Source organism: Maylandia zebra, linkage group LG10, assembly GCF_041146795.1.
Source record: "Maylandia zebra isolate NMK-2024a linkage group LG10, Mzebra_GT3a, whole genome shotgun sequence".
Classification (NCBI taxonomy): domain Eukaryota; kingdom Metazoa; phylum Chordata; class Actinopteri; order Cichliformes; family Cichlidae; genus Maylandia; species Maylandia zebra.
The window spans coordinates 18,286,423-18,311,952 of NC_135176.1; the positions used below are offsets into that span (position 1 = coordinate 18,286,423).

The 25,530-nt window shown below is 44.0% G+C and overlaps 1 protein-coding gene across 1 annotated transcript; it reads left to right on the top strand.

The window, feature by feature from the left end:
* Positions 1-17,710: 17,710 nt before the first annotated feature.
* Positions 17,711-18,682, top strand: LOC105940887 (olfactory receptor 1500-like). Its single transcript, XM_012918863.3, has one exon. It carries the CDS (start codon positions 17,711-17,713, stop codon positions 18,680-18,682), a length of 972 nt encoding a protein of 323 aa, XP_012774317.3.
* The last annotated feature ends 6,848 nt before the right edge of the window (positions 18,683-25,530 follow it).

The window sequence follows — 25,530 nt, forward strand, 5'->3', positions numbered from 1 at the left end:
GTAAAGAGCTTCTGTTAATCTTCTATAATTCTGTGTGTTTTATCGTTTGTTTAGGGAGCCTCTATTTTGTGAAGGCTATCTACAAATAGAAGCAGAGCAACATTGTGCTCTGATACTTATAGCAGTGCTCTTTTCCCTTGTGTCAGCTGTAAGCAGGCCTGGGTTCACAAATGTTTTTATCGGCCCATTTGAAAAAAATTAAATAAGTCTGTCTCTTCTCTTCTTGATAGCTACATGCCAGTCTCATAATTCATATTTACTGCTACTTGCTAAGGTTTTAGAAAAGGTTGTGGCCAAGCAGCAGCAATAAAGGAATCTTGATCATTTTCAATCTGGCTTTGCAGACCTCATTTTACAAAAACAACCATTTGCAGAGTCCAGCGACATCTTCTTTTCAAAGTCATGTAGGTAAAAGCTGGACAAGATAAGGGCCAGAGTTACTTTCCTGAGGGATTGTAACATTCTGTACTTCACTGAGACAGGGCTGACCCCCATCTGTGCCAGACCATGCCATAAATCCTTTGGACTGATTCTCAGTGTTCTGTACGGACTAGTGATGGTAAATTTGATTCTTTTTACTGAATCGAGTGTTAATGAGTCACTCACCAAAGTGAATCGGATTTTTTGAGTCATTTGATTCACTGAGTCAGTTGACCAGAGTGCAAAAATTTTACATTTTCACTCAAACTTAATTTGTTTCCCTTTTCATGTAAATCCCACTGCTAAGATGAATGATTAAAAAAAAACCCCCCAAAAAACCAACAATTTTATAGAGAAAAAAAGAGCAAAAACATTTCTAAAATTAAGCAATTTCCTATCAAAATTGCTTAATAAACATTTATTTTGTTTATTTGTATTTTATTAGTATTTTCCTTAAGTGTGTCAAATATATATTTTCTCATCTAAATGTACACTGCGCTGTGAGCCAGGGGGCGGTAATGCGCCTTAACATTGGTTGCCAACCAAGAAGAAGAAGAAGCTGTGAGCCAGGAGGGAGGGGGTGAGTGAGTGATTCGTTCGCTCGCTCTATGATTCAGCACAGGAGGGAGGGGGTGAGTGAGTGAGTGAGTGAGTGAGTGAGTGATTCGTTCGCTCGCTCTTTGATTCAGCACAGGAGGGAGGGGGTTAGTGAGTCCTGAGTGATTCGTTCGCTCTTTGATTCAGCACAGGAGGGAGGGGGTTAGTGAGTCCTGAGTGATTCGTTCGCTCTTTGATTCAGCACAGGAGGGAGGGGGTTAGTGAGTGAGTGATTCGTTCGCTCTATGATTAAGCACAGGAGGGAGGGGGTGAGCGAGTCCTGAGTGATTCGCTTATGCTTACGATTCAGCACAGGAAGCGAGGGGGTGAGTAGCTCAAATGTGTTGTTAGCATGTTAGCAGCACGATGCTACTCTGAACCGAGGAGCTATTTTCTTGATGTGAGCTTCTACTCAGGGTTTTTTCTTCCAGTTCAGAGCAGAAATGCTTTTGTTACGAAACTGGCTGTTGTTTTCCCCCCCACAATTTTAATTATAAGCTAGATATATTTCTACTAATGGAATTAGTTTGCTAACAGCAACAGGGATGAGTCAGTGAGTCAGTTGGGCTTGTGAATCATGATTCACGAGTCAGTAAAGTGATTCTCGAGTATTGAACGATTCGTTCACGAATTGAACATCACTAGTACGGACAGAATGGGAGAGTTGAACAAAACCAAAGGTGGAGGGGTGGTTCTCATGGTAAACAGAAATTAGTGCAATGCCAGAAGTATTTCTACTGTCTCCAGTGACTGCTCGCCTCATTTGGAATACTTGACAATTAAGTATCACCCCTTTTACCTGTGTCGTGAGTTCACCTTGACCACCGCCTATCCCACCCCACGGTGGACACAAGTATGGCTTTGTCTAAAGTACATGATATGCTGAGTGCGTTTCAAAACCAAGATCCAGGTACAGCCCTCATTGTGGCAAGAGACTTTAATAAAGCAAACCTCAGAGAAGTTATGCCGAACTTTTACCAACACATTACGTGTCCGATGAGGGGAGAAAGAATTTTGGGCCATTGCTACACGCCATACAAGTAGGGCAACAAAACTGTTTCACATCCAAATCTGACCACAACCCCATTTCCTCATTCCTTAGTATAAACAAAACATACATATTGATGAGTAGTCACGAGGGAGGTGAAATGCTGGTCTGCCCAGTCAGAAGCTACGCTACAGAAAGCATTTAAACACGTAGACCGGGACATGTTTCGGTTATCAATGACATTAGCGAGTTTACGGAAGTAGCAGTTAGCTTCATTAGCATTGTAGCAGGGGAGATCATCCTTACTGTAAGAGTCAAGATACTCCCAAACCAGAAACCGTGGTGGACGGATTGATTCGCACTGCAGTGAACACCAGGACCGCCACATACAATGCTGGTCTTGCCACTGGCAATATGAGCGCCTAAAAAGTGGCTTTGTATAGTGGTGAGGGATGCCAAACACAGGTATCGGGAGTGCGTGGAGTCTCACTTCCACCAGGGTGACACACAGAGCATGCGGCATAGACTGCGCACCATCGCAGATTACAAAGTCAGGGACACCACGACAATTAATGTCGATTCTGCATTTACTAATGAGCTGAACGAGTTCTACGCCCGTTTCAAGGTTAGCCAGGTGGCTAGTGCTAACTACAGCCCGACAACAGAGGACGGTGATGTCAGCACAGAGGAACAGGTAATCAGCATAGTGGAGCACGACGTCCGAGCGGCATTGAGGAGAGTGAACACCACAACAGTGGCGGGAACAGACGGCATCACTGGCCATCTGCTGCATTGCTGTGCTGACCAGCTCGTAGGTGTATTCACTTCTATCTTCAATGACTCCCTGGTAAAGTCCGTGGTCCCCACATGCTTGAAAATATCCTCCATTGCTCCGTGCCCAAGAACAACAAGCCAGACTCTAGGACTTAAGAGGCATCTATGTGCATGTGTGTTGGACTGCCTCACTGGCAGATCTCAGGTGGTGAAGGTGGGTAGGTGTGTCTCTGAAAACATCAGTACCAACAGGGGTGCATACCCTCACCACTGGTGTGTGTGTGTGTGTGTGTGTGTGTGTGTGTGTGTGTGTGTGTGTATATATATATATATATATATATATATATATATATATATATATATATACATATATACATATATACATACATATATACATACATATATATACACATATATACACATATACATATACACATATACACATATACACATATACATATACACATATACACATATACATATACATATATACACATATACATATATATACATATACACATATACACATATACATATACACATATACACATATACATATATATATACATATACATATACACATATACATATATATATATACATATACATATATATATGTATATATATATACATATACATATATATACATATACATATATACACATATACACATATATATAAAAAAAAAAAAAACACCCAGCACGCCCCTGCGGGCGGTTTATCCTTCAAGCTCGGGTCCTCTACCAGAGGCCTGGGAGCTTGAGGGTCCTGCGCAGTATCTTAGCTGTTCCCAGGACTGCGCTCTTCTGGACAGAGATCTCCGATGTTGTTCCTGGGATCTGCTGGAGCCACTCGCCTAGCTTGGGAGTCACCGCACCTAGTGCTCCGATTACCACGGGGACCACCGTTACCTTCACCCTCCACATCCTCTCGAGCTCTTCTCTGAGCCCTTGGTATTTCTCCAGCTTCTCGTGTTCCTTCTTCCTGATATTGCTGTCATTCGGAACCGCTACATCGATCACTACGGCCATCTTCTTCTGTTTGTCTACCACCACTATGTCCGGTTGGTTAGCCACCACCATTTTGTCCGTCTATATATATATATATATATATATATATATATATATATATATATATATATATATGTATGTGTATATATATATGTATATATATATATGTATGTGTATATATATATATGTATATGTATGTGTATATATATATGTATATGTATATGTATGTATTTTGTATTACATTCTCTCACAGTCTGCTCTCTAAAACCTAAAAGAGGAATTATGGATTTGATCAACTGGTCCCTATATGTAATTGACACCCCTTTCTCAACGAGAAGTTTGGGCTTGGGTGAGCCTGAGTGCTGAAGATATCTACCTATTCTGAACCATGGTAACAGGGTTCTGGCTGATCGGAGCTGGCTTGGCCCTCACTTATGGAAGAATTAAGAAAGCGGAACCGGCTGTTCAACCCCCACAAGGGTGCCCGCTGGGATTGAAACGATGAAACTCAGAATAAGATCTCTGAGTGCAGACTGGATTACATCTTGGAGGGCGCGCTCGGAATAACATCTCTGAGCGCAAATTGGATTACATCTTGGGGAGGCTCACTGTGGTCATGAGTTCTCAGAATCGGCTCTTTGAGCACAATAATAACAACATCACAGAGCGAAAGTTTGATAACAAATTTGAATTTGAATTTGGGAAGCTCACAGCTCTCCAACGGGAGATTGAGAGACCAGTGTTGGACTGTTAGAACTGCTTTGAAATTCATATGAGCTGTTCCTGTCACGGCCGAGGCTGCCTGAAAAGAGAAATGACTCAAATGCTGGACGCCGAACAGCACGTAAGTAGTTTTAGAGACAACGTTTATTTTCTTAGTAAGTGTTCATAAACAGGAAACTGGAATGAGCGTTTAACAAGTGCAAAATGCCACAACTAAACCAAAGGGGTTTTAAGCAGCCTGGGCTAAGTAAGTAATCTGGTGTTGGTCAGTGGAAACAGCAGTTCCAGGGATAGGGCTGGAGGGAGAGTCAAACTGGGTCCGGGGTTAGGGTCAGAGTCACTGTAAATAGAGTACAGATGTTCAGGTATGGTTCAGGAGGAATATGGGCAAGCAGTTCGTTCTGAATTTTCCTTCGCACTGCGTACTTGCCGCGGGTGGTCTGTAGTCGCGTGGAGGGGTGGGCGGTCCGGGTGAGTGATCCGAAATTCCTGGCGTTGAGGCAGGCAGGTGAGTCGGGTGAACAGCTCGTGGGACTGTCAGGTGGTCCAGCGTCCGGATTGGAGCTCTTCGGCGGAGATTTGTGTCTGGCAACTTGGTGCGTGGCTGTGAGAGAAACACACAATGAGTTGCCGATTCGGAGGGAGACACCCTGGCACACACCCGGACCATGACAGTTCCTTTCTGTTCCATGCAAGGCCACCTGGGTTGGCTGGAAGACTATTTACTTAGCCTAGCAGGGCAAAGGACTCTGTCTCAGCTGAACTCTGGACACGCACACACATACATATACACTGATATGCACACACTCATCCCCCCTCCCTTTCCAAATGCCTTCGATGCTTGTTCTCTCCTGGGAACACGGTGGGTCTAAGCCTGCGCTGGAATGGTAGCGCTGGGCAGGATGGCTGCTGTGTTTGCTTCGGATTACTCCTCACCCCCCACCCGACCCTGTGGCTTGTCACATGTTCCATAATGTTGTGCTGGGGACATTTATGTGCTTTTTTGTGCAGAGGAGTTTTTTTGTTTCCTGTTCTCATGCTGTCCTCCCAGGAGCCCAGCATGAGTAGAGGTCTCTTTTTTTCCTCTTGTACTTTCCCATTGTTTCTGGTGTGCGACATGGTCTTATCGGCTGGAGTTAAAAAGCAGAGTGGCTTTGGGGACAAAAGTGGCTCTCCTCCTCTCAGTCCTGCAGGAAATGCAGGACTGAAATGCGGGGTGAAGAATGTGAGAGAGGTCGTTGATGATTTTGTCTGCCTGTCTTGTGCAAGAGTTCTGACAGGCAGGCCAATGATTTTAGAGAACACTGATGCTGCAGTCTGTTCCTGTTCTGAAGGCTGAGGGAGTGGAACCAGCAGGTGATGGAGAAGGTCATAATACTTTCCAGGAAGGCATAGTAAAAAGTCAACATGATGGGTGTGCTGACTTCAAAGGAGTTGAGTCTCCTAAGGAGGTATAGCCGTTGGTGGCACCTCCTGAGAATCTCCTCTGTGTTAGCAGAGAATTTAAGGAGGTTGTCAAAGATGGTTCCCAGGTATTTGTACTCCTCAACTACCTCCACTGACTTCCCTTGGTGGCGGTGACTGAAGCAAATTCAAGTTTGTAGAGTAGTGTGACAGCTTCAAACTCCTGAAGAGCAGGCCTGTGGCGTTGTGAGGGGCCTGACAGCAGTGACAGGAGAACTGTGTTGTCAGCATATTTCAACGGGTGACAGTTGGGCTGTGTGGATCTGCAGTCAACGGTGTAGAGGACGTAGAGCAGAGGGGAGAGCACACAGCCCTGGGGGGAGCCAGTGGACGTTGTTAACGGGAAAGAGAGTTGTTGACCCGAACTTTCTGAGTCCTGTTTGTCAAAAAGTCCAATATCCACAGGGTTAGCAGATCATCCAGATGAAATCGGGAGGAAAGTTTAGTGGCCAGGATATGAGGCTCCAGACTGTTGAACGCTGATGAGAAATCAGCAAACAGAAATCTGGCGGAGGAGTCAAGGAGTTCCAGATGTTTGTGGATGGAGTTCAAGATGAAGATTTTTGCATCATCCACACCTCTGTGTGCACAGTAAGCAAACTGGAGTGGGTCCATCAGGGGGTCAGTTGCTCTTATCATGCGCTGTTTTATGATCTTCTCCATGGCCTACATCACCTGTGAGGTGAGGGCCACAGGATGAAGATCCATCAGAGACTTTGGGTTGTTTCTTTTGGGGATGGGAATGACTGTGGAGTGTTTCCACAGCTGGTGGACTTAGTCACGATTATGTCGACTATCAAAATCGGCGACGACTGATTTAATAGTCGTCGCGTCATTTGAAGCTTTGTAAGATCCCAAAAGACACACGAATAAGTAGTAGGATTTAAGTGTGTAATAACGGACTAAAACAGAAGATGGCAGCACTGCATGTACAAGGATACCAGCTGCCGATAAACCCCGAAGAAGAAGACAAAGCTGTGTCCCAGAATTCATAGCGCAGCCCTGCTCAGTTTCCAACAATAGCGGCAGCTAGTTTTAATATTACTCTTTCATCATTCTTTCTGGGTCACAAAATAAACGTTTAACATATTTTCAGGCGAGAATGTAGATGTGTAAACCTCAAATATCTGCTCAGTTTATCAAGACACCACATATTTCTAAAAGCCCCCCGACGTTTTCGGAGACGTCTGTTACCCACTAGCTTGATAGCTAGCCGGGGTTCAAGGCTCACTAGAGCCGGTGAGAGCATCCGACTCCCGGGAAATCGTTTTCAAACCCCCCGCCATCTTTCGCTACTCAGGTTAAACATGATATATAAGTCGCTTAGATAACTTAAAAATGTTATTGTTTGGCTTTTCTCAGTACTTTATTTGTTTCTGAGTAAATCGGTTTGGCTGAGATTAAAGTTATAGTTTTTACATAGCTGAATAAACCTCAAGCAGACAACTGATTATCAGAAGTGTGAGATGCTCGAGAATATACTCCGGTGTCCTGTTATATTTTAGATAGCAAGGAGCAGACGGCTGAGTTTATTAAACTTCACCAAAACAATCTGCAAATTTCTATTAAAATTTAATAAACTATCATCTTGTCTTTATTTTTAGTTAGAACATACCTTAAACACTTCAAGCTGTAAGATATTGATTGTTATATAAGAGCAGATGCATGCTGGTGCAATAAGCTGTACGCTGTACGTCCAGTGGATGCATGATCTGATTAGTCGACTAATCGCAAAAATAATCGTTGACTAGTCGACTATCAAAATAATCATTTGTGGCAGCCCTAGTCTGGAACACACTTCCTAGTTGCCCTGCACAGTGCCTCAGAACTCGACTGCTGATGTTGTCAAGGTCCTCTTCCTGGTCCTCCTGAGGGCTCTCACCACGTCCTCAGTCTTGAAGGTGGATGTAGAGCTGCCAGGTTTGAGTGAGGATCTGGACCCCTCAAGCTGGGTGATATTGAATGGTATACACTGGGTGATATGTATGTATACACTTTTCTCAGACAGGCATGAACATTTTCACACTTTTCTCTCCTGTTTAAACACTCTCAAAGTTTAAACCTTCATAGAAAGATAAGTCCAGTATTATAAAATACTGCACGGTGGCACGGTGGTTAGCACTGTTGCCGCACAGCAAGAAGGTCCTGAGTTCAATTCCACCATCAGGCCAGGGTCTTTCTGTGTGGAGTTTGCATGTTCTCCACGTGTTTGCGTGGGTTCCCTCCGGGTACTCTGGCTTCCTCCCACCGTCCAAAGACATGCAGCTTGTGGGGATAGGTTAATTGGATAATCCAAATTGCCACTAGGTGTGAATGTGCAGGTGAATGTGAGTGCGAATGGTTGTCCCTGTGTGTTGGCCCAGGCTGGTGACCTGTCCAGGGTGTACCCCGCCTCTCGCCCTATGATAGCTGGGATAGGCTCCAGCGACCCTGAAAGGGATAAGTGGAAGCGAATGGATGGATGGATTATAAAATGAATCCAAAGGCACCCGCGGTTGCCTTTGATGGTGCAAAACACTCTGTGCAATCTGAGTAAACTAAGAGATGATTAGACCTTTATCCTATACATTCCCGGCCCCTAATTGTTCTATAAACTTATAAACAATTATTAACAATTTGGCACAATGATCATATTAACAACATAAGCATTCAGTCCTTAGAACATAATTTCTTCTTTCTTCTGATGTCAGAGGTCACCAGTACATGACATACCGTGGGAGTCCAGCCTTTACCACTGACTCATACTGCTTCTAGGAGCAGACAGACCTTAGTGATTGGTCTATCCAGTTCACTGGTCTTGGTCTTCACACAAACCCTGCGAACAAGGCCATGTTCATCCGGCATGGCTTGAGTGACTCTACCAATGAGCCAAGAGTTTCTCGGTGCTGTTTCGTCCACGAGCAAAACGATGTCTCCAGGCACAAAGTTCCCATATATTGAACTTGCCTCCATCTTCGGCGGGCATAGATGTCCTCCTTTTGGAACAGTCCTGGGGGAAGAGATGGCCTTGCTTTTAAGAGCAGGAGATGATTTGGAGTGAGTGCTTCCAAGTCATTAGGGTCATTGGAGGGTGTAGTAATAGGCCGACTGTTGAGGATCGCTTCGGTTTCACAAAGAAATGTGTGAAGGCTCTCCTCATCCAGACTTTGAGTTTTAAGGGTGGCACCAAGGATTTTTCTGACCGATTTAATCAAACGTTCCCATACCCCTCTATGGTGAGAAGCAGCTGGAGTGTTAAAGGTCCACTTAATGCCCTTTTGCGTCAACGTGCTTTCTATTTTACCGGTGTTCCACTCTTGAATAGCCTTCCTAAGTTCTCGTTCTGCACTGACAAAATTGGTCCCGTTATCTGAGCGCAGCTCTACCACTTGTCCTCTTCTTGCGATAAATCTGCGAAGAGCATTGATGAAAGAGTCGGTATCCAAAGATGCTGACACCTCTAAGTGTACAGCTCGAATGGCCAAACAGGTGAAGATTACACCATATCTCTTCACAGTACTTCTTCCACGTTTGACTTCAAAGGGCCCGAAATAGTCTACTCCTGTCCTCGTGAATGGCGGTTCGTCAGGTGTAACTCTGTTTTTTGGCAAGTCAGCCATCTGTTGTTGCCCAACGATGCCATGCAGTCGTCGACACACAGTGCATTTGGAAAGAACTTTCCTGATAGCGCTGCTGGCTCCGGGAATCCAGAACCTTTGCCGTAGCTTGGACAGGACATGGTTGCGTCCGCTGTGACCCACCTCCTTGTGTATTTCTTGTAGAATGAGCTCAGACAACCTAGAGCTCTTGTCCAGAATGACGGGGTGTTTGAATTCTTCCGGCAAGGCTGAGCGACTGAGCCTCCCCCCAACTCTCAAGATCCCATCCTGAAGAAGCGGATTGAGCTTGTATATGTGGCTGCTCCTTTTAACAGGCTCACCCTTTAGTAGGGCAGTGATTTCTTCTTGAAATTTTTGTCCTTGGCAGTGGCTTATAATCTCAAGTTCTGCTTCTTTTAAGTCTTCCACTGTGAGGTTTTCTTTGCGATGGCTTAACCTGATGTTTGTCAGGGTTTGACTTTGCCGTGCTTTACTGATGTCTTGTGCAGTGTCAGCAGTCTGTTCTAGCCGTTCTTTGGCTTGAACCAGCAAGATATTCTTTACCTTAAGGATCCATGCCACAGCTTTCTTAAGGCGTATCCATGAGGAGTAGTGTTCTATCAACTGCTGCAGTACATCCGGTCCTTTGTTTAATGCGAAGGTGCTAATGGACACATTCTGGGTTAAGAGCTTCTAGATGATCAAGAGTCTTTGGCCAACTGCTGTGTGGTGCCGTGAGAAAGTCTGGTCCAGAAATCCAGACGTGGTTCTGTAGGAAAAGGCCTACGTTCTGTCCTCTTGAGACACAATCAGCCGGATTGAGATGTGAGTTGATGTGTCGCCATTGAGAAGCCACGGACACTTTTAGGATTTGAGAGACGCGGTTGGCGACAAAGGTGTGGAACCTTGTTGTCTCGTTGTTTATGTACTTTAGCACCGCTGTACTATCAGTCCAAAACACCGACTCTGCAAGCTGTAGTTGTAGCTCTTTCCTTAACATCCTGTCCATTCGTCCTGCCATAGTTGCTGCTGTTAATTCCAGGCGTGGAATGGTGGTGTGTTTGTGTCTTGCCTTCCCCATAACAAAGGAACAATGGACTTGACCATTCCAGCTTTTCTGCACCAGATAGGTTACCGTACCATAAGCCTCCTCACTAGCATCACAGAAATGATGAAGCTGAGCAAATGAAGTGCCTCCAAAATGTGCTGGCTTGAAAGATCGCTCAACTTCAAATCCCCGGAGTAACTCCAAATCATTAAGCCATTCATGCCACTGCTGAGCAAGATGTTCTGGAATGACGCTATCCCAGCTAATCTTTAGCCTACAGCACTCTTGCAAAATCCTTTTAGCCGGCAGAACCACTGGCGCCAAGATGCCTAGTGGGTCGTAGATGGAACTTGCAATAGAAAGAATGTTCCTCCTTGTGGGCTTTTTCTCCTGAATGGCAATTCGGAATTTGAAGCTATCAGACTGGACACACCACTGTACTCCCAGTGCTCTCTCTATGGGCAGTACATCCTGATCCAAGTCCAGATCTTTAACTTCCTTTGCCCTTTCAGTATCAGGAATGGATGCCAGCACCACGCGACTGTTGCTTATCCATTTCATCAACCTGAATCCTCCTGTTTGACAGGCCGCTTTCACATTGTGGAAAAGCAACACAGCTTCATCCTCAGAGCCAACTGACTTCAGGCAGTCGTCCACGTAAAAGTTCTGCAGTATGGTTTCAATAGCTGTACCGTCAAACTGGTCCCTGTTGTCCTCAGCACACCGTCTCAGAGCATAGCTGGCACAGCTTGGTGATGACGTTGCGCCAAATAGCTGCACAACCATCCTGTATGCCACTAGAGGTTGGTTAATGTCTCCATTTGGCCACCATAAGAACCTTAAGAGGTCTGTGTCTTCTGGTGGAACCTTTACCTGGTGGAACATGGCTTCCACATCGGCCATGACAGCTACAGGTTCTTGGCGAAATCTTGTGAGAACTCCAATCAGAGTACTGGTAAGGTTCGGCCCTTGAAGAAGTTGCCCATTCAACGTGAACCCCTGATAGGCAGCTCCACAGTCGAATACAACACGCATTTTGTGCTTTTTGGGATGGTACACTCCATGGTGTGGGATGTACCAAACCTTTCCATCGCTGCGCTTGAGGTCGTTGTCAGGGACCTTCGCGGCATAGCCCTTGGAGATCAGATCCTCCATGAAAGCAATATAGCCCTCACGAAATATGGGGTTTTTCAGAAGCTTCTTCTTCAAATTTAAGGCGCGCTGTTCTGCTAGCACTCGGTTGTTGGGCATTTGAATCCCTTTGTTCTTAAGAGGTAGACCAATGCAGTAATGTCCGTTAACCAGCCTGGCAGAATGTGTTACGCTGTCCATGAATTGGAGATCTTCCCTAGACATTTCCAGTTGCTCTTCCTGGTTGCATTCAGGAAAGTCATATTTGAGCTGCTGTTTCCACAGGTCATCCAGTTTGGCCACAGATATTCGATTTGATGTGATAGTTACTGCTTTGCTCCGTGCAGCTCTGCGATTGCCATCCCGCAGCGGCCCATTCACTGTCCAGCCAAGGCTTGTTTTTACTGCATAGGGTCCGTCGTCTATGCTGTGAATGACTTCCTCTGGCTCCATAGCCCTTGGTACATTAGTTCCGATTAGCAGACCTATTTCTGCATTGATGTAGGGTATTTGCACCCGCTTTAGATAAGGCCATTTGTCCACGTCTGCCTGCAGTGGAATGTTCCTTTTGTCGGCTGGGATTGCCTTCTGATAAAACACCTCCTGCAGCTCAATGAAGTTGCAATTTTCTAGGCTGCTAACCTCTAGGCCTGTAACAAGATGACTGCTGACCGTTTTCTGTTGCCCCATGGTTGTCAACAGTATGTCCATTTTCTTTCCACTGAGATTAAGCTCATTCATTAGCCTTTCCGTACAAAACGTTGCAGTGCTGCCTGGGTCTAAGAAAGCATATGTGATAGCCGCCTTGTCACCTTTCTTTGCCTTAACTTGGACTGGAACAATAGCAAGGATGCTATCTGCGTCTCCGGCCCCAGTACCAGAGCATAGTGTATTAGCTGTCTCTACAAACCCACTGCTCACAGACTGCTTCTCATCATGTTCTGGTGACTCCTCCTTTGGTGCAGGCTTATCCTTGGTCCTGATGTGCAACACGGTTGGATGAGTCAGTGAACAGAGCTCACAGCTCAATTTCTCCTCACAAGACCTACTCATATGGCCCTGTTTTAAGCAGCTGAAGCAAAGTGCCTTCCCTCGAAGAAAGTCTAGTTTCTCTTTGTGTAGAGATTTCCTCAGTCTCTTGCATTGTGCCATGGTATGTTCACTGTGGCAAAACAAACATGGTGTTTTGAATGCGGAGATAGGATTAGTGAGTCCCTTTTTGCCTCCCTTTGCCTCTGCATCGATGCTTCCCAAGTGGTTTACAGGTGTGGCTATTGTTGTGAAAATGGTCTTGCCACTCTTCCTCCCTAAAGTGACATTTGGTGGAGACTTGGTTGGTGCCTTATTGCTGTCTTTTATATCTCCAAACACTGGGTGTAATGCTACTTTAGCCTGCGTGTTAATAAACTTGACAAGGTCCATAAACTTAGGCCGCCGAGCTTCTGTCTCCTCTATTTCAAAGGCGACACCCCTCCACCTTCCCCTGAGGTTGTACGGTAGCTTATTCACAATGGCACGCATGTTGGCAACATTATCCAACTCCTCCATGTACTCCATGTCTGACATTGCATTCCCACAGCTGGTGAGGAATAGTGCCAATGCGCTGAGGGCTTCACCATCTTCTGCCTTTATTGGAGGCCAGCCTAGAGCCTTGTTTATGTATGCCACAGAAATCCTGTATTCGTTGCCAAAGTGCTCTTTCAGGAGCCTTTTTGCTTCACAGTAGCCCTTTTCTGGATCCATGTGCAGACAACTGCGTATTAGCTCCCTGGGCTGTCCAGAAGTGTATTGCTCCAAGAAGCAAAGACGATCCTTTCTGCTTTCTGGTTTACACTCCACTCCATGCTCAAAGGCTCTGATAAACAGTCTATATTCCAATGGATCCCCGCTAAAGATGGAAATGTTCTGAGGAGGTAGAGTAGAAAGTCTTTGTTGCGTTGCAAGGACTTCTGCAATGTCGTTCTGTCTTTGCATGACAGCTAACAACGTCTGTGAAGCTTCTACGCCCGCTGAGTGAGCAGAACTGTTGCCTGAAAAACAATGGCTGTTCTTTCTGATAACTGGCTGATTGACCTGTACAGTGTTAGCTGATTGAGGCTGGATGATGGGCATCCTGTTTTGCTCACCACCACAATCCTCAATAGTCACTCTGTGATGATCACTCTGTACCCCAGCTGGCTGCACTTGGACGAAAGATAATTTGTCATCCCTATGTGACACATCTGATCCCTCAAACCTCTGCAAAATCTGAAGTTTAGCATCAGTTGCTGCTAAAGCAGTTCGTAATTCAAGCTCTTCCTTCTCAGCCTTAAGTTTAGCTTCTTGCTCCTCCAAAGCTCGCCGTTCCTTTAAAGCTGCTGCCTGTGCCAAGAGTGTAGCCTTCTCCAATTCTGCCTTCAAGCGAGCTGAAGATGCTGAAGATTGGCCAGTGCTGCTTTTGGACATTCTAGACTTCCTAGATGCTGCTACGGATATGCTGTCAGTGGGCTGAACACTCTCATCAGCCATTTTTGCTTCCTTCGTACGTTGATGGACTTCCTTTATCCAAGCATCCACGTTATCAACAAAGCTTCTCATTGCATCTGCTTTGGGCTCAAACCAATGCTGCTGATCATTATCCATGTCCTCTCTTGACACAGCTTGCTGAAATAGCCCCTTTACAGATGTATTCAGTTCACAAAACTCTCCAAAGATGTGATTAAATTCTGTAGACAACTTGGTTTTAACTATTTCCACATTGCCGTCCTCCTCCATTAACTGCAGCATCTCATTCCTTTTCTCTGTTAGCTGACCCAGCTTAGCCTTTCTTGAGCATATTTTCCTTTGTAATGCATCCTCCATCGCCTTAGCTGTAGGCTTCACCTTCCGCTTTTCCACTGTTGCTGAATCTTTATCATCTTCCATGATTCTCCCATTAGTTTGTTCCACTTAGCTGGGAGCTCAATACAGCTAACCGCCCCAATAGCCTCAGGAAACACACAAAGGATAGCTATTCACGTGTAGTTAGCTAGTCGTTAGCGGGTCGTTCGCTGCTAATTAGCATAACACTGTGTTGCTAATATACTCCCCAATCTCCTCCGTGTCCACAAGTAACTGCACTTACTTTCTGTGTTGAAGGGCTGACTGGTGAATCATCTCCTCGTATTTAATGTCCATGTGTTGCAGTTACATTTCCAATCCGAAGACTGCGACCGCGAGGAGACAGTTTCTTACGAATATCACCGCGGAAGCACTAGCTGGTAGTCGGGCCGTACGCGTGTCTTAGTGCAGTTGAACATAATCCACAAAGTCCGCTTGTAGTCGAAAAACAAACAGGCAAACATTTATTTCCACAGTTTTGAAATACAGTGATCCATTTGAATGTTCCAGTACACTGCGAACACGGTAAGAAACAGTTTTTCTCCACAGCTAGTTAAAGCCCCCGTAGCTCCACACTGCCTGTCGCGAACCCTCCCCCCGTGCACAGTTACCGTGTGTTAAAGGAACAGTACGTAAAAATTAAATAAGGCAAGAAAATACAATTTAACTGTAAATCTTATGCTAAACAAATTATAAAGTAAAAACTGAAATTCCCCATTATCTTACACTTATCCTTATCCAAAATGATTCAAATTATTAACAAATATACACTCTGTGCAATCTGAGTAAACTAAGAGATGATTAGACCTTTATCCTATACAGATTGTTTTTCCTCATACTTTTTTTTTCCCTTTTCGTCAAGTCTGTCTTTGTACGGACCTGCCGTGTTCACCGTCGTTTTGTGCATAACTGTTTTTGGGGCAAATAAAATGCAAGTAGGGATTAAAACCACAGAATTAATGATTACCGGTGCTGGAAATGCTAGTGCTTGATGCAGTGTTTTGATTTTGCTGCCACTTGTACCCACAATGCAATGCGCGAAAGTCACGTCTCTATAGCGAGGGACCACTGTAATGCCAGTATCCTGGGGTTTTCTCCAGCTGATGAGAGGGTTGCTTCCTTGAGGTCAGAATGGCTTCTCAATGACATTTGTGTCTGTACACCAAAAACAGTTCAGAGTACCCAGTCTTATTGGAGTTGCTGGGTGGGTTGCATGAGTGCTTGGGAGGAACATCATGGTCAATCTGAACCAGAGTTGTGTTCTGTTATTGGTCATCTGTGCTAACCACAGCTTGACCCATTACTAACCACTATGTTTGAGCATACGAGTAGTTCTAAATTCACATGGCACTGACTGCATGTCTTTGAACTGTGGGAGGAAACCAGAGAGAACCCACGCAAACACGGGGAGAACATGCAAACTCCAGAAAAACCACAGCCTGATGGTGGAATTGAACTCAGGACCTTCTTGCTGTGCGGAAACAGTGCTAGCCACCATGCTGCCCCGTCAGGCCTTTCATAATCTTTAATAATCACATCCCTGGTCTGGAGGGGAAGGGCACGACTTACACTAGGGGTGAGGTCTAGAGATGCCACGATACCACTTTTGTATGTCCGAAAGATACATTTGGATATCTGCCGATACCGATATGAATCCACAACAACCTGGTGCTGAATGCCCAGAAGACAGTGGAGATTATTGTGGACTTCAGGAAGCACACAGCCCCACTCCCCCCCATCATCCTGACTGACACCCCCATCACCTCTGTGGACTCATTCCGCTTCCTGGGTACCACCATCACCCAGGACCTGAAGTGGGAGCCCACCATCACCTCCGTCATCAAGAAAGCCCAGCAGAGGATGTACTTCCTGAGGCAGCTGAAGAAATTCAACCTGCCAACACGGACGATGATGCAGTTCTACACTGCAATCATCGAGTCCATCCTCACCTCCTCCATCACCGTGTGGTACGCTGGAGCCACTGTCAGGGACAAACAGAGACTGCAGCGTGTTGTGCGCTCTGCTGAGAAGGTGATTGGCTGCAGACTCCCATCTCTGCAGGACCTGTACACCTCCAGGACACTGCGGCGTGCAGCCCGGATCTCAGCTGACCCTTCCCACCCTGGACACAGTCTGTTTGACCTGCTCCCCTCAGGCAGGAGGCTCCGGTCCATTCGCACCAGAACCTCTCGCCACAAGAACAGTTTCTTCCCCTCTGCTGTTGGACACATGAACAATAACCACATGACTGTCCCCGCCACTCACACATGACCCTACGCTGTGTCACTGCATCATTTCATGTCTGGCACTGATCACCACCTGCACTCATGTATATATCCTTCTACGTAGCACTCTTAATTCTTATTCTCATGTATATATCTAATGTATATCTCATGCACATATCTTTCTTTCTACATAGCACTTTAATTCTTATTGTTTGCACTGAAGCACCGCAGCAAATTCCTAATGTTGTAAACCTCAACATCTGGCAATAAACCCATTCTGATTCTGGCTGATTCTGAATCCGATATTGTCTAATTCATAATCAATAAAACTGTTTGTTTAATGTCTTGCTACATTTTGTATAAGTTCGTAGTAAAATTTTAATAAACACTAAAGCTATTCTGTTATACTTGTGTGCAAAAATATAACTGCACCCAAGATATTTTGCAGTTCAACAATACTGATCTTTTTATATATAAACTACTTCTGAAACTTTGGAGGTTATAGCTCTTTATACAGTAAAGTTACAAGAGGATAAAAATAATTATCAGGCAAAATGTCCTTTGTTTGTTAAAATAATCCTGTCCAATACCATGTGAGAACAATAAACATATAATTTTCTTATGTAAGCCTCAAACTGAACGATAATGTAGCGACAATCATTTTTCACAAATTTTTTTACAAAACTAAAATATTACTACTTCCATGTCTAATTGTCTGTAATGGAGGCGGAGTAAACTGGCCTGCTTACAGCTGACACAAGGGAAAAGAGCACTGCTATAAGTATCAGAGCACAAAGTTGCTCTGCTTATATTTGTAGCTAGCCTTCACAAATTAGAGGCAGCCTACACAAACGAGTACAGAGAATTATAGAAGATTAACAGAAACTCTTTACATGGCATTGATTAACTCAGCTGCTGAGAACAACATCACCTTTGTGCGACCTGCATATTTTATAATAAGTGGTTTTATTGGCATACCTAATATTAGATATTATTTTGTCTTTCTGTGTTTTATTTACATTCTTGCAGTGGTGGGAAACACATTAGTGATGATTGTAATAACATTGGATCACATGTTGAGAAGTCCAAAATATATTGCTGTTTTTAACCTTGCATTTACAGACCTGTTAAGTAGCTCTGCTTTGGTTCCAAAGGTTGTTGACATTTTTCTGTTTAACCATTATTATATTTCCTACAATGCCTGCTTGACTTTCATGTTTTTCTGCTTTACTTTCATTTCAATGCAAGCTTTTAATCTGGTTGTATTGTCCTTTGACAGAGTCATGGCTATCATGTACCCGCTGCACTATCAAATGAGAGTGAGCCACAAGCTCATTTTATCTTTGATCGCTTTTTTCTGGCTTCTTGCCATAACTCTTATACTCATTGCAGCTGGCCTTCTCACAAGACTTTCTTTTTGTAAGTCTGTTGTTATTCAGAGCTACTATTGTGATCATGGTCCTATGTATCGTCTTGGCTGCAATGATAATACCCCCAATCGTGCAATTGCTGGTTTGAGTCCAGTTATAATTCTTGGGTTTCCACTGGCATTTATCATGGGAAGTTACTGCTGTATTGGCTATTCTTTGTCAAAAATTTCTACATTTAGGGAACGAGTGAAAGCTTTCAAAACCTGCACAGGTCACCTTTCATTAGTGGCAATTTATTTCCTTCCATTTACATTTGTGTATATCTTTGGGAGTGTAATACATCCAAATGCTAGAATCATAAGCCTTTCTATGAGCACTGTATTGCCTCCCATGTTAAACCCGATTATCTATGTTCTTCAGACACAGGAGATCAAAGAGTCATTAAAGAAGTTGCTGAAAACTCGAGTTACATCCAAAATTGCCACAAAATATTAAAAAAGGATTTAGACTTGAATGTCTGCAGTGCCCTCTGCCATCTGATGTAAAAGATTTAGTCTTTCTGTGACCAAAGAGATTGTGCTCCTCTGTATTTTTCAGGACTAAGATGTAGACATTATTTTAACTTTAGTCAGTTTTAGTAGCAGCAATCTTCTTTTTTCTTTGAATTTGTTGTTTCAGTACCTGCGTGTGCCACTGTTATAGTACTATTATAGAATCTAAATGACCATAGAATTGAAATTACAAGTTAATATAATTGAAAAAGAATATTCAACAATAAAAATATAATTGAAGTAATACCAGAGTAATTTCTCTTGCATGACCATAGTAAAATGAAATTGTAAAAGCTGCTTTCCATTATAATCATTTCTTTTTTTAAAGTCGTACAATACCACGTGTCACATATTAAAAAAATGTGAAAAATACGAAAAATATATCGATTCTCACATTAAAATATCAATGTTTTAGTAATTTAGATTAAATTTGTAGAAAGAAAGCTGGGTAGTACGGCACGAGCTCCCTCGGTGGATTGAAACTGCTGTCTGCTCCTTGCTATCTAAAATATAACCGGGCGCTGACTTAAACTCTCGACCATCTCAAACTTCTGTTTAATCATTTTCTGTTTGACGTTTATTCAGCTGTGTGAAAGCCCCGGAGGAACCCTCCCGAGGGATTAATAAAGTTAAATTTCATTGAATCTAATCTAATAACTTTAATCTCAGCCAAACCGATTTACTCATGAACAAATAAAACACTGAAAAAGCCAAACAATAACATTTTTAAGTTATCAAAGTGACTTATATATCATGTTTAACCCGAGTAGCGAAAGATCGCGGGGGTTTGAAGATGATGTGTCGGTCGGCTCAGATATTTGAAGTTTGCACAGCAACATTCTCACCTGAAAATATGTATAAGTGTAATGGGGAAGTCTTTAGGACCCAGGGGACCCAATGGAGGGTATAAAAGAGGAAGTAGCAGCAAGTGCTCTTTATTTCCACTGACGAGCGGCTGTGAACAATGGTTGTGTGAGTAGGTGAAGAGCCTGAGAAGTTTTAGTCTGCTACACAAACAGTTGTTGTAAACCTCTACAGCAGAGGTTCGAGGTACAGGCTGTTTTTCTTTTAGTGTTTTTTTTTTTTTTAAATTTGTTGAAATGTATTTGATGTTTATTGTATTTTATGTTTTAGTAGTGATTTTCACAAGATAAGCCAAGATAAGCCAGGTGTGCAGCAAACACAGTTGTCTGCTGGAGGTATGTTAACTTAATATATTTGACATTAAAAAAAGTATATTGATGCACTATAATCTAATTTATATTGTATTGCCTCCTGCAGGGCAGGCTGCACATGTGAATTTGTCGCTGTTTTTTTTCCCCTCCTTCTCCTTGTTGTTGTGTTTTTGGTTTTGGTAGGGTCACCTTTTAAAACTGTTTTTTTTATGCCGGGTTTGTTTTTATTTCTACTGGGCTGGTGCAATATTAGTCGGGCAATGTGCAATCCCTGAGTGGGACTCTTACCTTGGGGGAATTAGGATCTTTAGAGCTGCTCTGTGTGGATTTGCAGTGAATAAGTTTTTATTAAGAGTGATTTTTAGTGCCACCGATTATTGCCTGAACTAGCACTTAGTGCATGCGATAAGTGTTCTGTTGGGCTCGTATTTATTTGGGGTGGATTTGTTTCTTTTAAAGCAACGAGCATCTGGGACCGCCAAGGGAGAGCAAGCCCTCAGGTGATAGTTGCATTGCTGGCAGGTTGCACCAATAACACTATCTTGTGGTCGTTAGTGACCTTTTTACCATTTTGATGTTTTAGGCCTTTTGCAAACCCTTTGTGTTCTTTTAAAATAATAAATTTTAACATATCTGACTGATATTGACCCTCTTGTCCTGTTTATTCTGGGCTCGTTCCTGTGAGAGCTTTGGGCCTGAAAGTTTGCACAAGTAGTATAGAGGCCCTTAGCGGTTACTCGGTGGCTTTCGCTCGCTACATAAGTTTTTTTGCGACTGTTGAGACAACGCCGGTGTCTGCAATTCTTTTGGTCCTGGTAGAAATCACGCTGAGATGTTTCCATGTTTTACACAATCCTTTTATTACCCATTATTCTTACAGATCCATCTGGAGATCAGCACACTGCATCCTATGCAGTCCTATGCTAAAGGCTGATCTAAAGAACTCCACACAACAGTTACAGTTATAACCTCTGGTCTCCTCCCCCCTACAGTAAACACCCCCACAATGGAAATACACTAGTACAGTGGCCAAGGGTGCTGACACCACGACCCCCATCTCCTTTTAAGGTTGTGTCCGTTTGCCCTTTGTCTGCCCCTCACCCTCAGTAACTCTTGCTTCCTGGCCTGGGGGTTGATTGTCCTCCTGCCTTGCACCCCAGTTCTTTGTTCCCATTCCAGGCCTTCTTACACCCATTAACGGCCATATTGTAATATTACAATCCCAAACTATGTCTGTGAAGGTTCTCAGTCATCCAGGTCATCGTAGTCAAAGGAGCTTGCAAAGAAAAGCGTCTGGACTTCTTTAAGTTGCTTGAAGACGTTTCACCTCTCATCCGAAAAGCTTCTTCAGTTCTAAGGTCAAATGGTGGGGAGTCCCAGATTTAAACCTAGTGGGAGTATCCCCCCACAGAGGGACAAAAGGACCCCCTGATGATCCTCTAATCGCCTGAGCCAAGGTGTGAAACTGTGTGTGGGTCCCAATCAGCCAGAGTTTCGGGTGAGCTTATTGTGAAACCCTGGCCCCACCTTATCATGCAAATTCCTGAGGTCAGATGGCCCAGGATATGAGTGGGCGTTAAGGCGTCTGGGGAGGGAACTCAAAACTGGATTATAGATGGCAGACAGTTGGTGTCGTAAACCACCGTCTCTGTTCAAAGATGGTCACTCACAGTGGACATAGATGGCTTCTTTCACTCCTCTTTCAAACCATCTGTCTTCTCTGTCCAAAATGTGAACATTGGCATCCTCAAAAGAGTGTCCTTTATCCTTCAGATGCAGATGGACTGCTGAGTCTTGTCCTGTGCAGGTGGCTCTTCTATGTTGTGCCATGTGTTTGTGAAGTGGCTGTTTGGTCTCTCCAATGTAGAGGTCTGGGCATTCCTCGCTGCACTGTACAGCATACACCACATTGTTAAGTCTGTGTGTTGGAGTTTTGTCTTTCGGGTGAACCAGTTTTTGTCTGAGCGTGTTGCTGGGTCTGAAGTACACCGGGATGTCATGCTTGGAGAAAACTCACCTGAGTTTTTCTGATACACCGGCTACATAGGGGATGACAATGTTGTTGCGTCTGTCCTTCTTATCCTCCCTCGCTGGTGTCTGATCTTCGACCAAACTATATTCTCTTTAACTCTGATGTATATTACGGAATATATTCTCAACACGACTCAGAAAGAAAAATAAGAGTAATATTAAAACTAAGTAGCTGGAATTGGCTGGGCCGCACTATGAATTCTGCGATATGGTTTTTCAATTTTGTTGTCCGGGTGGAAAATTGGGAGAAATTCGGGAGAACGGTGGCTCCGGGAGATTTCGGGAGGGGCACTGAAATTCGGGAGAACGGTGGCTCCAGGAGATTTTTGGGAGGGGCACTGAAATTCGGGATTCTCCCGGAAAAATCGGGAGGGTTGGCATGTATGGTTGTGGCAACACCACTAACCTTGTCAAACACCTCAGAGTAAATCATATCACAAAATATGACGAGCATATGTTGAGGCGAACTGAAGAGGAGGAGAGGGACAGGTGCTGCTAGGGCAAGACAGACGTCTCTCACGGAGTCCTTTAGTGCTGCAGGCAAGCAAGCTGTTCAAATAGCGCACAACTTAAGTTTATTTATTTATATTCTCAACAATCCCCCTTTTTTATCTCTCCAATGAGAGATCACATCACACGTGTCCTTCATCCTGGGGGAAAACTGGTTTCCTAAACCTGACAGAATCTCTTTGTGTGAATGCTTTTCCCACTTCCTAAGATAAAATCAGTTTAACTGCTTGAATAGGGTGGTGTGGAGTAGACAACCTTCAACATCTATTCACTCAGTCTTCTTTTTCTAGCGTGGGGTGAGTCTCTGTGTTCTTCCTCCTCTTCTTTCTTCAGTCTCAGGGGGAGACTACCCTGAGACCTGGCCACAGACCACGGGATTACTTTGCCCCCGTGGTTGAGGTCTGGGTGTTCTCTGACTCATTTGAGTCAGGGCTCGATTCCCCCTTTGGTGCTCAAGTTGCTCCTTGTTCCTTCACCGACCTTCCTGGCTCCTCAGCTACTGCACACTGGCTCCAGTGCTACCCGGCTTCGCCTTTGCCCTTCAGTCAAACAGCGTGCGATGTCCTGTCCATTTCGGCTTCGCCCACTTTCTTTTGATCACTTTCAGACGTACCCACCAGGCAAGCTGTGCTCTCTCTGTAAACCATGTGCCTTTTTAATAGCTCTTGTTCTGATCTCTGGGGATAAGACTGGTCGCCCATCTGGTGCTCTTGAAGCCTTCTCTCCAGGTCTCAGTCTGCATCTTATGAATAATCTTCTTCCATCAGTTTGGTCACTGCACCTGTAATTAAAAATTAAAACTACCCTGACAAACCCCTTTTGCCACATGGTCCTTGCCATGTGTCAATTCAAAACAATTAGAGATGCACAATAAAGTTGCCCATTCTCTCTTAAAGATTCCAGGGCTTCTCCCATGGAGTAGCTCTGCTCCAGGCCTGTAAACCTGTGTTTAGAAAATTGGCCAGTGGTGTTTCCTGCTGCAAATCATGTGATTAAATCATATGATTATCCTTCTGCTGTAGAAAAAGTAGATGTTAGCCCAGTGCATCTTGTATGCACACTTTCTCACAGTGACCTTTGCATTGTAAACAATAGAAGGTCATATTAACACACTGCTTGTAAATAGACACAGAAAAAACTGGCAACCAAAAGATCTGCATGGCCTACAAGACATGCAAAACTAAGATGTTGCTTTCATCCTCCTGTTCCTGTAAAAAAAAGAAACATCCACCCTTTTTGCTCTGTGGGTGGAGGTGCAATCTTGCATATTGGTGTCATGTCAGTCAAGTTTTTGTCAGTCCAGTCAGTCCCCGTGTTAATTGCTGATAGCCGAAACTTGTGTGTGATACGCAAGTTCCATCGGCAGCATTTATGACAACATGTAACTGCATATGGAGTGAGGCTCATGTGGGGTTAATGCTATTAATTTACAGAAGGTTTTGTGGTTATGACACCTGTTGTCACGGCTACCGAGGCGAGCCGTGTAGTGTTGGAGGGAGAAAGGACCCAAAATGCAAGCAGTGGATGATAATGCTAGTGATGTTTATTTACAAAGTGGAGTGGTGGCAAAACAGGCAATGAGGGAGGACAATAAACTAAAGAAACCTAAACTGGGAAAACTAAATAACTAACCTGAGAAGATACCAAAAGGGATGAGAGGCAGAGAGACACAGACGAGGAACAGGATGGAACACAGAGTAACGCAGACTGACACGGAGCAACGCAGACAAACCAGCAACAGGCAGGAGAACACACAGGGCTTAAATACACACACCAGTAATCAGGGGATGAGAGACAGGAGGGCAAAACAGCTGGGAGAAATCAGAGCTGACGGGACAGGGGAAACGTAAACTGAACACACTCACATGAGACGGAGACCTTCACAATAAAACCGGAAACTCAACAACACAGAACCAGACAAGACACAGAACTAAACAGACAGATTCACAAGCAGACAGTGTGACACCATGGACAGACGGAGGGAACACAGAGAAATGGGAGCAGGCAGGCAAAGAACAGAAACCTAACAAATGGCAAATCGGAATGAACAAAAGCATAAGGAAACACAAAACACTGAGTCGGCAGGCTCAGGACCATGGACACCTGTCTCCCACAGGCTAAAACTTAAAAAAAGAAGAAATAAAATACAGACAAACATTCATACTCACACCAATGGGCAATTTGTAATCACCAATTAACCTAACCCCACTAAGTGCATGTGTATGTACTGTAGGTGGAAGCTATGCAAACTCAGGTACAACGTCTCAGCCAGTCGAGCAAAATATAATGTTCAACAGAATGAAAGGCAGAGGTCAGGTCCATTGTCAGGAAAACACAATATTCGCCTATATTACATTACATCAAAATCTTGTTGGACACTCTAAGACTAGCTGGGTCTGTAAAATGAGTAATATGAATTCATATTAATCAATGTATGTTCTCATCTGCACCGCTCATGTGTTGCTAATTGGATGTATTCTGATTTCCTGCATCTCAATTCAAGTAAAACTGAGGTTCTAGTGCTCAGCCCAAACATTCAAAGTTAGCCAGTACATCAGTGCCCTCACTAATACCATCAAATCATCTGGTTAAAAACCTTGGTTTCCTTTTTGATACCAAGATCAACACTTGAATTTTGAAAGTCATATCTCAAAGGTTACCCAGTCTTGTTTCCTTCATTTGAGAAATATTGCGAACAACAACCCTTTACTGTGAGTTTGTCATCTTGAACTTTTAGTACACACTTTAATTTTCTCCTGTGTTGATTATTACAATTCACTTTTCACATACATCTCTCAGTTCTTTCATAGCTCATCTTCAATTAGTTCAGAACGCAGCAGCAAGGCTGCTAACGAAAACTAGCCAGCAGTCACATATTAAACCTATCCTTGCTTCCCTTCACTGGCTTCCAGTGAAATTCAGAATCCACTTTAAATTATGTTATTAACATATAAACTTTACATGGACAGGCCCCTGCACACCTTATCAATGCAGCCGACCTTTTGGATCTAACCATGGCCTTCTAGCCATGTATGCGTGTATGTAGGGATGAATATCCCTCAGTATGGCTGATTAT